The following is a 13,302-nucleotide window of genomic DNA, read 5'->3' as shown; positions in this document are numbered from 1 at the left end:
GTTAAAGCAAAGCCTCAACATCCTCAGCGTGCTTCCTCACGTGGACTGATCATTATTAGAAGTTAAATATTCTCTCTCACAATCAGTAAGTTCCTTACCAGTGGAAAAAAAAAATCTCCCTGTGTTGATGTGTTCCTGTAAATCGCTATTTATCCCTCCAGCTCATCACGCTGCCGAGACGCTTACATAGAGGACAAGTTATTAACTTGTTATTTCAAAAACGCTGAATATAAACACCCACAAATGACGTCAGGAGCGAAGCCACATCTGCCTGCAATCTACTAGTAGCAGATAAAAACAAGATCAGGCAATATTGCATGTGTAACTACGGCTTTTGTTTTTTATATTTCCACTGATGCTTGTCACAGTATTAAGAGTTCAGTGCCCACAGGGTTAATATTGTGGACAAATTTGAAAAGCTCTTCTAAAACCACCAATGTGACATCTGGTTTAAGCTCATCGCTCCTGGGTCAAAATGATCTTTCATCATTAAAACGCTTTGTGACCTTTAGAAATGATGTGGAAAACACACAGTTGTCAATGCCGAGTTTGAAAAAATAAAACCCAGAATGCTGATGTTGCGCAAGCATGGATAAATTAATTTGCTGAAAGAGTAATCTGAAACAAAATGTGTATGAATTGAAAACAGTTTTGCATCAAATAGCATGCTATTGAAATGCATTTTAATACAATCCTCTAAGTAATCAGATATTTTCCCAAATAACTCCAATTTTTTATTTTTTATTTCAGTTTGTGTGAATCTGAAATACATGAAAGTGGTTATTTTTCTGTTGTATTTTCATAGAATTGTACTTGTATTTCTGTCTTCAACACGTAACAGAACCACACAAATGCAATTCCACTGAATTAAATCATTAGAAATGCAGGTATGCGGCACTCAACCTGGCTTGGCGAGCTGACATTAGGTTATAATTATTATTATTGATATTAAAGGTATAATAAGGCCATGTAGAACTGCAATCAGCACCATAGTATTGTATGTATTATAAGTACAAGTACATTTCCCACAGTAAAAAAAAACAAACCCTTTTCTATTTTTATTCCGAGTTAAACTGCATTAAAAAATTAGACCGAGTTGGAAAAGACGCCGAGGTGATTTCAAAGGAGACTTACATTTCGCCTGGGTGATGGTGTCACCGATTGTGGCTCGGATGTAATGCATACTGTACTCGGGAAGGACCAGGGCCAGGCTGGGAGAGCACAAAAACAAACAACAACAGAAAAACAACTTTTTTTTTTTTTTTTTTTTAATTCACGGGATTGCATCATGGTGCCACTGCAAAGCATTTTCCTGCAGGAGGAACGGATGATCTCAACATTACAAAAGAGTTATGAACACTTACATCCCATTGCTCCACCTCAGTGACTTTTAATTGTCTCGGGGCTCAAGATCACATGCCAATCTCAGCGAGGACAAAACGTGTCGATGGGAAACATCTGGGGTTTCTTCGCAGCGGGGCTCGTAAAGTTTGCTATCTGCATGCAATGGGGGCTGTTATGGCCGAAAGAATAATGAAGTTTGTTTACCTGTAGTCGGTCCCCTTCACTGGCGCAAATGTGTACGTCCTCATACCTTGGTCGATGTAACGCTTGGAAAACAAGCACATTGTCAGTGCATTTCTAAACAGATGTTCCTCCAGTTGTTTCTCCAGCAAAATACAATTACCTCATCCTGAGACTTCACCAGCGTGGATATAGTGTAATTTCCTGTTAGTCCATCAATCATTTGTTTCCGGATCTGTTTGGTAAACAATTACGTTGACAAAGTGAGGTTGTATTTTTTTTTCTCTTTTTTACACGAGTTAATTTAATCACAAGTTCTAATCATCTGTTTTCCAAACCTCCACTTTGATGTCATTCTCCAGCTCGGCGTCCAGAAAGTCCAATGTTACAGGTTCATGAAACTTGGCAGTCTGTGCAGAAACGTAAGCAATTAGTCATCACCCCACGCTTTTCATATTTTAGCTGGCTTAGAGAACCAAGGATAAAAAAAAATTATAAAAAAAAAAACAACTGACCAGAACACTATGGCTTTTGATCTTCCGAACCCCCCCACACAAAAAACAAAATACAGTTTGTAGTCTTTGAACAGGAATTAATTAGAAACTAATTCTCTGGTTAATGAATGTAATCACATGTAGCCAATCAGTGTGCATGTAATACACCAAAAAAGTGTGTTTTTCAAATGGAAATGAGTAACATGTTGCCTTTGCTTCCACAAACGTTATCCTAGGACCACAAGTTAAAAAAAGGACCAAAAAAAAAATGTACACCCAAAATATAAGCACGACAAAAGCAAAAGTATACTTGGGATTTCTGCAAAACAACATTTAGTAATGTAATAAATGGGTTTATTATAACTCGGTACGGCATTTCAAATGTTTGCAGAAAGACTGAGAATTTGTGTTTCCACCATAACAGGTAGATTGTGATGAGTGACATACACATAAATGTTTATTAAAAGTATAATTTAAAGTAATTTTAAGTTGTTTTTTTTCCTTTCTTGTGGCGCTGCGTATATGTAATGAAAACGTCTATATGTTCTCAAAAACAAACAAATACCAATGAAAATGACTATGAGCTCAATATTTGAATGAAACCTTCTGTTCCAAAATACATGTCCAAAAAAAGAGGTATCTATCTTTCACAGCAGCATCCCTGATATATCAGCTCTGGTCTCAGTGTTGTGTCCTCTCGTCTTAAGAAAAAAAATCAAAAAAATCAATGTATACTTTGAAACTGCTGTTGTATAGAAGAAGAGCAACTCGGCCTACCAGAGGTTGAAGATTGGGGTGGAGCAACACATATCCATTGGGATCAATGGCAAAGTAGTAGCCATTTGGTCCAAACTATGGAACAAAAAGAGAAAGAAATAACAAACATATGCTGATCTGACATAACATTATGATCACCTGCCTAAAACTCTTTCCCAGCCAAAGCATGGACTCCACTACACCTCTGAAGGTCGAACACGGTTAGATACTGATCACCACGGACCGATCACAACTTGTCAGGCTCTCTAAAATCCATATGCTTGCAGTTATTCCCGCGTCTTGCGCGGCAAAATGTGAGGACAAAATGTTCACTTGCTACCTAATATGTCCCACCAACTCCCAGCTGAGGTGAATAACCCTGATACAACTGAACATCAGCCATCAGTGGTTGTGATGTTATGGTTGACGTGTGTATGTCTGTTGAAGAAAAGAGTTTAAGAGGTTAAAAAGAGGATCCTTCTGGGAATATTCTCGGTCATTTAGGTCTCGGTATATCCGTGCCGCATTACACATCTGTTGCATACATTCCGTAGCATTGTGCTAAACATGGACATGCATGTGGGAAATGCTCTTACAGTAAACCGAGGCGTCAGTCTCTTGATATCTTCCAGCGAGACATCAATAGCCATAACCCCCAAAATGAGCTGGTTTTGAGACTTCTGAGGGAGGAAAGGGAAGAAAAAAAAAATAGAAAAGGCAGTCAGCGGTGGAAAAAGTCACTATAAGATCCCCGTTTGAGTCCTGTTGTTTTTTTTGTGTGTTTTCTTTAATGGATGAGTCAAGTCCCTCTGTGCATACTGAATGATTTCAAGGAAATGGGGTGAAATAGAAATCTGGACAGTTCAAATCCCAAAAGGCTCCACGTGCTGCAATGAGTCACTGAGGAGGCATTTCCAGACTCGTTTTCAGTCACAGCGGAGGTAACCTCCACTTCTTATAGGGAGACATGTAAATTCATCTTGAAACACTTAGCTACTGGATCATTTTTCTTGTGTCCGGTGCTCCATCGTCAATATAACTTATAAGGAAGGACCAGGAGGAAAGCGGTGCATTAAAGGATAAGACAATAGTTGAAAGCATTTGGGGTGTTTATTTTCTGGCCTGGCAAACATTATGTTTGCATCCTCAAACCACAGACTTAAGATCTCCTGTGGGCTACGTGTAAAAGCTATACAATAAATTCGGTTGACGCAGACAAGCGATGACAGAATGAAATCGTCAATCAACCGACAGTTGGGGAATAAACATGTTAAATATGAATTAAAGGTGACGGCGCTTTGCAACAGATGTCAGTCTGCTAGTTGATTCCATGGCGCTAATTCTGTGCTGCTGTTGGCAAAGAGGCATGTGTACTACAATGTCGATGGATAAAAATGAAAAAGAAAAGTCATTAAAAACATTTTATCAAAAAAAAAGGAAGGGATTTGACATAAAAAAGACTGTAAAAATAACTTTTTGAATGTTAATTTGGTCAAAATCGAGAGATAAATGATCTATTTGTCAAACAGATTAAGAGAAAAGTTGAACAAAATATTCCAACGTGCGCAAAAGTTAATTTGTTCACTCGATCTTATAAATAAGACATCAAATGAAATCAGTAAGGGTGTATTTTTCAATACCTTGGAGCCCGTGTTCGTCTTGTTGAAGACGGGTAGAGTACCGGTGATCACCAGGCCAAGCTCCTGGAAGATTAACACATTTAACACATTCATTTTATTTTAAATACTTCGGCAAACAAACATGTCCACGTGGCATACGTAATGTAAATTCCATCGCTGTAATTTATGTGAAAAGGAAATAATAAAAGACAGGAATGGAACCACATAAGCAACCAACCAAAATCTTCATTATGACATATTGAGGTCAAAATGTCTGTGGTGCTGACGAGGTCAGTGAAGATATGGAAGAGGACAGCATCCAAACCATTTGGCTTCACGTTATCAGTCTGCGCTGTTATCTATAGTCGCTTAAAAGTACGTTTTGACAGAAGCAACACGAGAGAACTGCCTCCACGCAGCACTTGTGAAGGAACCCACTCTTTCCCAAGCGCCAGTACATCAGAGTTACGTTAACCAGGATGACACGACGGGAAATGTTTACTATAACTGAACATGACTTATCTGCAATTCTTCACATGACACGAAACAGATTTCCCCTTTTTCCCGCAGAGCTCCATATCAGACGAGAGATAATTTCCTCTGGTCTCTCGTCTTAAGTGATGTGCAGCCGCATAATTCGCAGCGGCTGTGGCAGATAACGTACCAGCGCATCGAGGTAGACGTTGGTCCACTGAACCTGCTTCGCCTTTTTGTCAGCTTTAACCATCGGCCTCCCCAGGACATCCAGGTACTCCTGCCAGGGGGGGGACACAGGAAGACCTCAGCTGGGTTTTTAACACTTGCACATCAGCCATTGAGCCACAAGAGGGCACAACACACAACTTGCATGGCTGCATTACAAGGCTGCATGAGTGTGCCGTTTACCTGAGTGTTCAACCTGATGGCGCCAATAGACGGGATCTCGTAGTAATAACCTAAAAGGAGGGAGTACTTTTATTATTTGAGTCGATGTACAACTATAACATCAAGGTAAATTAAATAATTACAGTAAACACATGAAATAACAGGGTTTGGACCGTTTGAATAGATATGATGATGGATATGTGCACGTATATGCTTATATCAATAACTGAAATCCCCCCCCCCCACTGTGGGGCTAATAAAGGAATATTTAAGCCATGCTTTTTAAAACTTGACTTGTATTTTCAATCTAACAGCCCTATCTAATTACATGACTAAAACAAGTCTTGTGCTTTTCAATTTCCTTGAATATATTCCATAAATATTTCCCACTTTGTGTTGTGACCATTGTGTTTTAGCATTAAAGAAGTACACTTTTACATAGGCTTGCATCGTCTTTAGTTTGTGCAAACCATAGAAGGTATTTTATGTTTTTACTGATGATATAATGTAATAGAGAATAAAGAATAGTTCACTCAAAATGCACAGTTGCCTCTCACTAGTCTATAGGCCAGTATTGGATCGGCAATATCATAAACAAGGTGTTTCGGAGAAGAAATCCACCAGTGACAGATGAATTGATGTTTAATTACCTTTATTTGCACAGGCCATCCACTGTATTGGTCCTTTGTCGTAGTTGTGTTGACCTACTGAAAATGTAAATATGCGAACCTACGAGGGTGAGAAAGTATTGTACAAATACGACATTAAAAGAGTTCTGCCATCACGTGTTCTGCTTTGTGATAAGCTGTGTGTTTACAGTCCTACCGCTTGCTTTGGGTTATACTTTTCAAAGATCTCTTCTGCCCTTTCTTCTCCTCCATCAGTGAAGAGCATTATAATCTTGTTACAATTGGCCCTGGACACGTTCACCTAACAGATACAAAGGCAAGCAGGCAACTCAAGATAATTGAAAGAGACTGCAGGAAGAAAAAAAACAAAAAACCTACAAGAACAGCTGCAGGAAATCCCTCTTTTCTTTTTTTTTTGCACTTTACACTCGTTGCAATGTTCAGAACAACCAGTAGAGGTCCTCACATGCTCACTCTTGACTCACCCACTGCTTTGATTGAGCCATCAATATGTGACAAACTCCAATTACAATCATAATTAAATGACAATGACGAATTCAGTTACTTCGTAAAGCTCATTCATTCAATGAGCCGCATGAAGCCATCGCACTTGCATTCATATTCAGATTTCACATTGGTTCCACGAGTTACCGTTACTACCACAATGCACCTCCTCTCCTACATTAGTCATCTAAGTCTAGAAGGTTTCACCGAGAGTGCACACGCTGACTCGTTACCTGTGCAAGCTGGCTGAATGCCAGCTCGAAGCCACCTTTGTAGTTGGTGATGCCTTTGGCAGTGATGTTCTCCACGGCGCCCTTAAGTTTCCTCTTGTTCCGCACGTTGGCCTGCACCAGGTTGTGAAAGCACGACGCGTACGTGGCCTTCTCGTTGAACTGAAGGGAAGAGGGAAGGAGGGATGACGGGAAGTGGAAGGGAAGGCACTTGCACATATTTCCAATTAAATATGTGGCCTTTTCTTTTTTCTTTTCTTTTTTTTCTCCCTTCGTCGCACAGACATGCAGTGTCCCTTAAAGATTTAGGATCGATTAAAATGAAGCATTTTAACAAGGAGATTAAAGCGATTCCATTTTTTTTTTTTTTAAGTGAAAAGTAATGAACAAATGAAATCAGTTTTAATCAAATCTGCACAGACCGAAGGGGGCTATAGGAGCAGAAGGAAGGATTGGAAGGAAAGCGGGGATGTGCAAACAAGTGGCATAAGGAGGTAAAGAAACAAAGAGCATGATTATGGACGGATAATACGCCACAGAGGCAGACATTACCAAAACTGGTTAGACTACATTCACAACAACCACACATGTGAAGCATTTCAGGATAATATTGGTGAATAGTTAATGTCGGCAAACAGATGGAGCCAAATCAAATCATGCACACCTGCTCACACACACACACACACACACACACACACACACACACACACACACACACACACACACACACACACACACACACACACACACACACACACACACACACACACACACACACACACACACACACACACACACACACACACACACACACACACTATGGAGGGATTTGATACGGCTCATTAATACCAAACATCTGTTTTTTTGCCTGGACGACACTCCTCAAATCACAATCGTGTTGAAAACATGTGCAAAGACACACAAAAGATGCACAAATACATAGATTTTTAACATGTTTATAAAAATGTGGCTACTTGAGAATTGGATTTTCAGATTAAATTGCACAGTCGTCCTCCTGAAAAAGATAAAGGTAAAGTGCACAATCATTTGACAGGGACATCTACAAAGAGAAGTTATATCAAGAGGAGTGACAGTTGAAGTAAATTGTCAAATCAACAGTGATTGAAAGAGTCACCAAGTAAAAGCAACATTTTCCTGCTGAAGCAGGAAGGAATGTTCCAGATCAAACTGATTAATATTTCAAATCAACTCCTTCCAGCAAAAGGCTAATTGCAACTTTATCATATTTTCTCACTATTTTCCTGGCTTTAAATGCTTCGACCACCGGAGAATGCCGCTTTCTCACAAGTTTAACGATTTCCAAGTATTCAACATGCTGGCAGAAGTCTCAGGGCCATACGCTGCCAAGACATCCGTCCTCCGAATCTACACTCCTACACACACACACACACACACACATGCATGCACGCACGCACGCACGCACGCACGCACGCACTCAGTTTGAACATCATCTATCCAATAACACACTTCTCAGAATATCGCAGATGCACCAATAACGAAAAATTCTGAACAACATACTGTGTGTGGGTGTGTATAAAATACTAGTATGTGTAAATAAAGAAGTAAAATCTGCATTAATTGCCAAATAACTTTCATTTAAGTGTCTATTTATATATAATTAAAGCTTGTGTGATGTGGTATTTGTAAAGCAGCAAACAAAACCTTGGATCTCCTAGAATAAGACCAAAAAAACCAAAAAAAATCAAAACATATGTTTTATTGGAAGATTTAACGAGGTTCCTGGAAAAAGACAACAGAAATAGAAACAACTGATTAAATTACAGGAAACTCTGACTCGGAGCAGAAAACACTGATTGACTTTGAGGTCGTGCAGGCCAGCGGATGATCGCTTTAGGGCGGAGGGAAAATGCGTTGGCCTGCACATGTGAGCCGAGGAGATGACATGAAGAAAAACCACAAACAAAACTAGTGAAAGGAAGGAAGAGTGAATCAAAAAACACGTGTGGAGTATTTCTGTGAAAAAAAAACACACGATAGAAGTGAGATTTCAGCAGAAGAGACAAATGATCAGATCATTAAGAAAAGAACCGGAAAAACACTCATCATATGTACTATACATTTTATTCTATTTCAAAGAGATATGTTTGAAAAATTCTGTCCATCTTCCAAATGTTTGACAATAATACTCGTCGATGCAAAAACAAAGAAATACCTGTGGGATTTTTTTCAGCTTGCAGCAGTTGACAGATACAACCGACAGTCTTGTTGTTTGCTTGCTTCTCTCTGACCTTTTTCATTCACTCATAAACTAATTAACTGCACCTCGGCAGCTGCAGGGCCTTTCGATGCCACTACCGGGAACTGATGCGCGACCACAGGTGGATCAACAGAAGCATATTATCAGAACAGCGGCGGACCAGGAAGCTGTAATGCGTCGTCTGTATCTGCACATGAGGTGCGGTGCTGAAAAGTGTGGCTCACACATGCAGCACACATTCATTTGTCAGATTTATCTTGTGGCATTTCAGGGCCTGCCCGAGCTGTGTCATGTGTTCACTCGATTAGTCACATACACACTTGGATGCCGCTCCGGAGACGCTCCCATCATACATACAACCATATAATACAGACACATGTACAGCCACACATAAATGCATGCGGAGATATGTTGAGTCAGCCAAATGAGCGCACAAGCATGCATGCATGAACATATGCATCCACGGTGGGGATCCATCTGTGTGTGCTCCATTAAGTCTTTGCAAAGGTCAGAGCTGCATTTAAAGTGATGACTCAAATAAGGCCAGAGCCACTCAAACAGTCGAGACATGAATATGTCGACGTTCATCAATGAGGGCGCCTGCAGATTCAACCCATTCAGCACGGATTTTTCTAATCAGTGTTTCACTGCTGTAAAAAAAAGGTTTGAGTGAGAAAAAAAGCCAATCAGAAGTGGCCCCGGGCTGAGCGCGGATACTCACATAGACCACGTTCACGTAGTCGTCGTCGGACAGCGTCTCCAGCATCTTGCTGACGGACGTTTTGATGAGTTTGAGAGTGAGACCGGACACACTTCCGCTCCTACAGTTGTGGATACAAAAAACACAGTTACTTATTTAGAAAAAAAAAAAAAAAAAGTAATAAATTAATCAAAAAACATTCAGAACTACATGTTATACCATAATGTTACATGTTACAGTGATGTTATCATCTAATGTCATCGGCATCTTAAAATATGACATCACTGTGGAAAGTTCTCTCTTTTATTTATTTATTTAGAATTTTCCAACAAAACAATATCCGTAAGCCAAAAAAAAAAAAAGGGGTCTTCACAAGCATTTTCTGGAGGCAGAGAAGGGATAGACATGTGGGGAGGGAATGTTTCTCCTTGCATAGTGACTAAAGCGACCTCACCAGAAGGCAGGAACAATTACAGTCTGGAGACTTTAAGTGAATCAGAGATGTCATCGCTCAGGCATTAACCCTTTATAGAGCAATAGAATGGAATAGAAAATAGCTTCCACATATCAAAAACATGTCCGATTCTAAATTCCTATAATAACAGACACTTCTGTATTTTTCCCCAACTTGTATTTCATGTCTCCAAAACTAGCGCAAATTTAAGCTTTTTTTTTTTTTTTATTAATAAAATGAGATTGTGGTACACACACATTGAGTAGTGAACACATTGTAAAAAAAAAGAATTTGGATAATTAATCTTGAAGACATTTTAAGATGATACTTTCCAAAAGAAAACAGAATTTACCAAGAGAGTTACATATACGAAACAATGGGCAACATCAGAGCGGAATACATATTTTGTGGTGAAAAACTGATGATTGAAAGTTTTAAACTGCACATATTGAAGCAACATTAGTTCATTAAACACACAGAGGTGGGTGTGTGTGTATATATATATATGTATAAAGAAAAACAACACTGTCAAAACTGAGTCCACTAAATCCACTGTCAAGTTGCTCGAATCTTGACAGGGAACCAACTCAGACGTCGCTATAAATAAATTGCCAAATTGGTTCATGTAGAAGACTAAAAAAGGACAGAAAGTCCGGGAAAAACGAGGAGCGCCGCTCCTTTAATGATCTTTTCTCTGAAGCCTCACAGCCTCATTAATCCAACGTGTGCCAATAACCTGTGCAGTATGAAGAGATGCAAGTGAACTAATTTGCTTTTTCATTAATCACATTGCGTGGTTACGTTGCCCCAGTGTGTGCCATGTGTGTCATTTATAATGAAACTCCACCTCAGTGGACAAAAAAAAAAAAAAAAAATTTTTTTAAGAATGTCCCAGATTTTTGAGTCAAAGGGTTCATGCTGCTGATTATATTGATGAAACGAATAGATGTTTTATGATCTCTGTTGGTTGGACAGTTTCATCAGTCGAGAGTGAAGTCATCACTTATAATAGAATAAATACAATATGAATAAATAAAAATGAATAATACTAAAATTGAGGGAAAAGGCTTTTTAGCATAAAGTGTATATTCCACGCTGCTTCTCTCTCATGGTCACCTGGTGACGACCCTACGAGACAGAGAGCTGTCTCTCGACCGGTTACTGGAGAGAAACCCAGGAGCATCCGCAGCATTCTGTTGAGCATCGCTAGGAGACTTTAGCATCCAGAGCACATCCTTTCCATTTTTTTTTAACTTTTGTTTATTGGGTGTTTTCCAAATGTTTTTAAATGTGTCATTGATTCATTAAAATACCAATGAATTGCTCGTTATATGTTGTGACAGGGATGCGGTAGTGTGCGACACTGGGGATACTCAACCACACCGAATGTACCCTCACCTGCAGAAATAAACCAATAAAAGTTTTTAAAAAAAGAGTTACACACCTATCGGGGAGAAAGATGCTATTGATTTTAACGAGTGGATTTTGCTCTTTCACATCTTGTTTAAGAAGTTTCGTTGAGATTTTCCAAAAGTATAGCTTGGACCTAAATGGACACCACCTACTAACTATTCCTGCTGCATTATTATACTTTATGTATAATTGACTGTAATACAGTGCTACTCTGTTCTGACTCTTCATACAGATGCATGCAAATTGATACAGAACTACTTTACAGGATCAAGTGTCTGTCGGAACTGCAATTAACCAGTGCAACACTCAAAAAATAAAAGTACCTTGCAGGCATCTGTAATTGTACCTTTAATAAACTCCATCGTTCACAGTCTTTAACGTATCAAAGTGAAAATGGCTGAGGGATCCAATCTAAGTCTGCACCGCTGTCCAAACCATTTTGAATATCTTATAATCCCTTAACTTTAGATCCAAGGCATATATCAGAGGAGGGAGATAACTGGACTGTAAATAATGAAGTTGTCCGGCACGCTGGCCGCGTTTGTTCGTCAGTGTGACACGTGAGCCGCGACGCCCAGCGGGATGAAGCCGGTCAGGAAACTTTGTGTCACGGCCTTCTGGCACCGCAAAGGAAAAAAATAAAACTCTATAGGATGAATCATGGTCGTCACTCACGCATCCACCAGGATGAGCATGTCCTTGGGTGAGGCCGCCCCCTGAATGTACCTGGTGAGTTAAAAAAAAAACAGACAAGTGATGCATGCTGTGCAAGAAAAGGTGCAAACACACAGTAAAAAATATCCAAATATGGAGACTTTATATTTTGCAGTCTCATCACATTTAGTATCAGTAGTATCATTTGCATGAAAAATCAATCGGAGTGCTCTTTTCTTTAATTACCTATCTCGACTCTCATTTCTTCAACATTCAGTTGTGTGTCTTTTGTCAGTACCCAACGGGATGTCTGACGCAAAGTAATATAATATTGTGCTCAAAAGCATTCTGGTGGCTCCCGGCCAGGTTTTTAATTATTTGGAGCAGACTAATGAAGCTTTCGTATTGGTACCCTTTGATCTGCAGTGGCTTCATCATCAGAGTGCTCTGATCTGTTCATGAGTGGGTTCAGGATTGGCCAGAGACCTGGATTAGATTGTGTTGAAGTGTGTGCTCGTGTGTCCTCTTATGCAGTTGATGCAACATGCGGCTTTCGAAAATAAATGTCCGGTCACAAAAAACAAAACAAATGCACCCATACAGTGAATGAGTCACGTGTCAGCCTTAGTGAATGATGAACGACTCGAAGCGAACTACTGGATACGACATAAAAGCCGGATATCCCGTCATGAGAGGTGCCACTCACCACGGTCGCATGCGCACATCGTAGAGGTCGATCTTATTTGCTGAATTGCTTGAGTCGATCCAAGGGGAAGCTGGGAATGGGAGGGACGAGAAAATATTAAAGGTTTGGGATCAAACTGTAGACCAAACTAACAGATCACCAGTCCATCATATCCAGACGACACATACTTGCACACACTGGGCAAATCATAGTAACCCATTAATATACACAAATCATATTTATATTCTCAGACTACTTTTCACAATTTCCAAGCTTTGCCGAGCTGTAATTTCTCAAATCTACCAAGTTGAAAAAGTTATCGTGCATTTTCAGACACCTGAGACTGTTTCAGAAAATATATGGTCGCCTTTGCCCACCCAGATGGTACCACTTTGTCAAAAAATTGGCCTCTGGCCCATTGACTATATATTGCCTTGATGCCGAGATACTAACATGCCCACTTAAACACACACTATTGAGCTAATGCTTGCGTCTATATCTGGGGTGTCAAACACGTGGCCCATGAGCCAAAACCGT

The 13,302-nt window shown here is 39.8% G+C and overlaps 1 protein-coding gene across 1 annotated transcript in view; it reads right to left on the bottom strand.

Annotated features, from left to right (window-relative positions):
* cacna2d1a (calcium channel, voltage-dependent, alpha 2/delta subunit 1a) overlaps positions 1 to 13,302 on the bottom strand; it is a 95,552-nt gene that overhangs the window by 28,949 nt on the left and 53,301 nt on the right. Inside the window, exons 8-22 of the mRNA XM_080518153.1 lie at positions 12,787 to 12,856; positions 12,102 to 12,152; positions 9,581 to 9,680; positions 6,624 to 6,782; positions 6,083 to 6,187; positions 5,908 to 5,986; positions 5,279 to 5,328; positions 5,058 to 5,147; positions 4,415 to 4,477; positions 3,371 to 3,454; positions 2,796 to 2,870; positions 1,863 to 1,934; positions 1,688 to 1,759; positions 1,549 to 1,610; positions 1,135 to 1,211 (exon numbers count right to left, since the gene is read on the bottom strand). Coding sequence (XP_080374279.1) covers positions 1,135 to 1,211; positions 1,549 to 1,610; positions 1,688 to 1,759; positions 1,863 to 1,934; positions 2,796 to 2,870; positions 3,371 to 3,454; positions 4,415 to 4,477; positions 5,058 to 5,147; positions 5,279 to 5,328; positions 5,908 to 5,986; positions 6,083 to 6,187; positions 6,624 to 6,782; positions 9,581 to 9,680; positions 12,102 to 12,152; positions 12,787 to 12,856 — 1,209 coding nt within the window. The remainder of the gene's footprint in view (positions 1 to 1,134; positions 1,212 to 1,548; positions 1,611 to 1,687; positions 1,760 to 1,862; positions 1,935 to 2,795; positions 2,871 to 3,370; positions 3,455 to 4,414; positions 4,478 to 5,057; positions 5,148 to 5,278; positions 5,329 to 5,907; positions 5,987 to 6,082; positions 6,188 to 6,623; positions 6,783 to 9,580; positions 9,681 to 12,101; positions 12,153 to 12,786; positions 12,857 to 13,302) is intronic.

The sequence above is a fragment of the Blennius ocellaris genome (genome assembly GCF_963422515.1).
Source record: "Blennius ocellaris genome assembly, chromosome: 22".
NCBI classification, from domain to species: domain Eukaryota; kingdom Metazoa; phylum Chordata; class Actinopteri; order Blenniiformes; family Blenniidae; genus Blennius; species Blennius ocellaris.
This window is presented reverse-complemented; position numbering and strand designations above follow the sequence as displayed.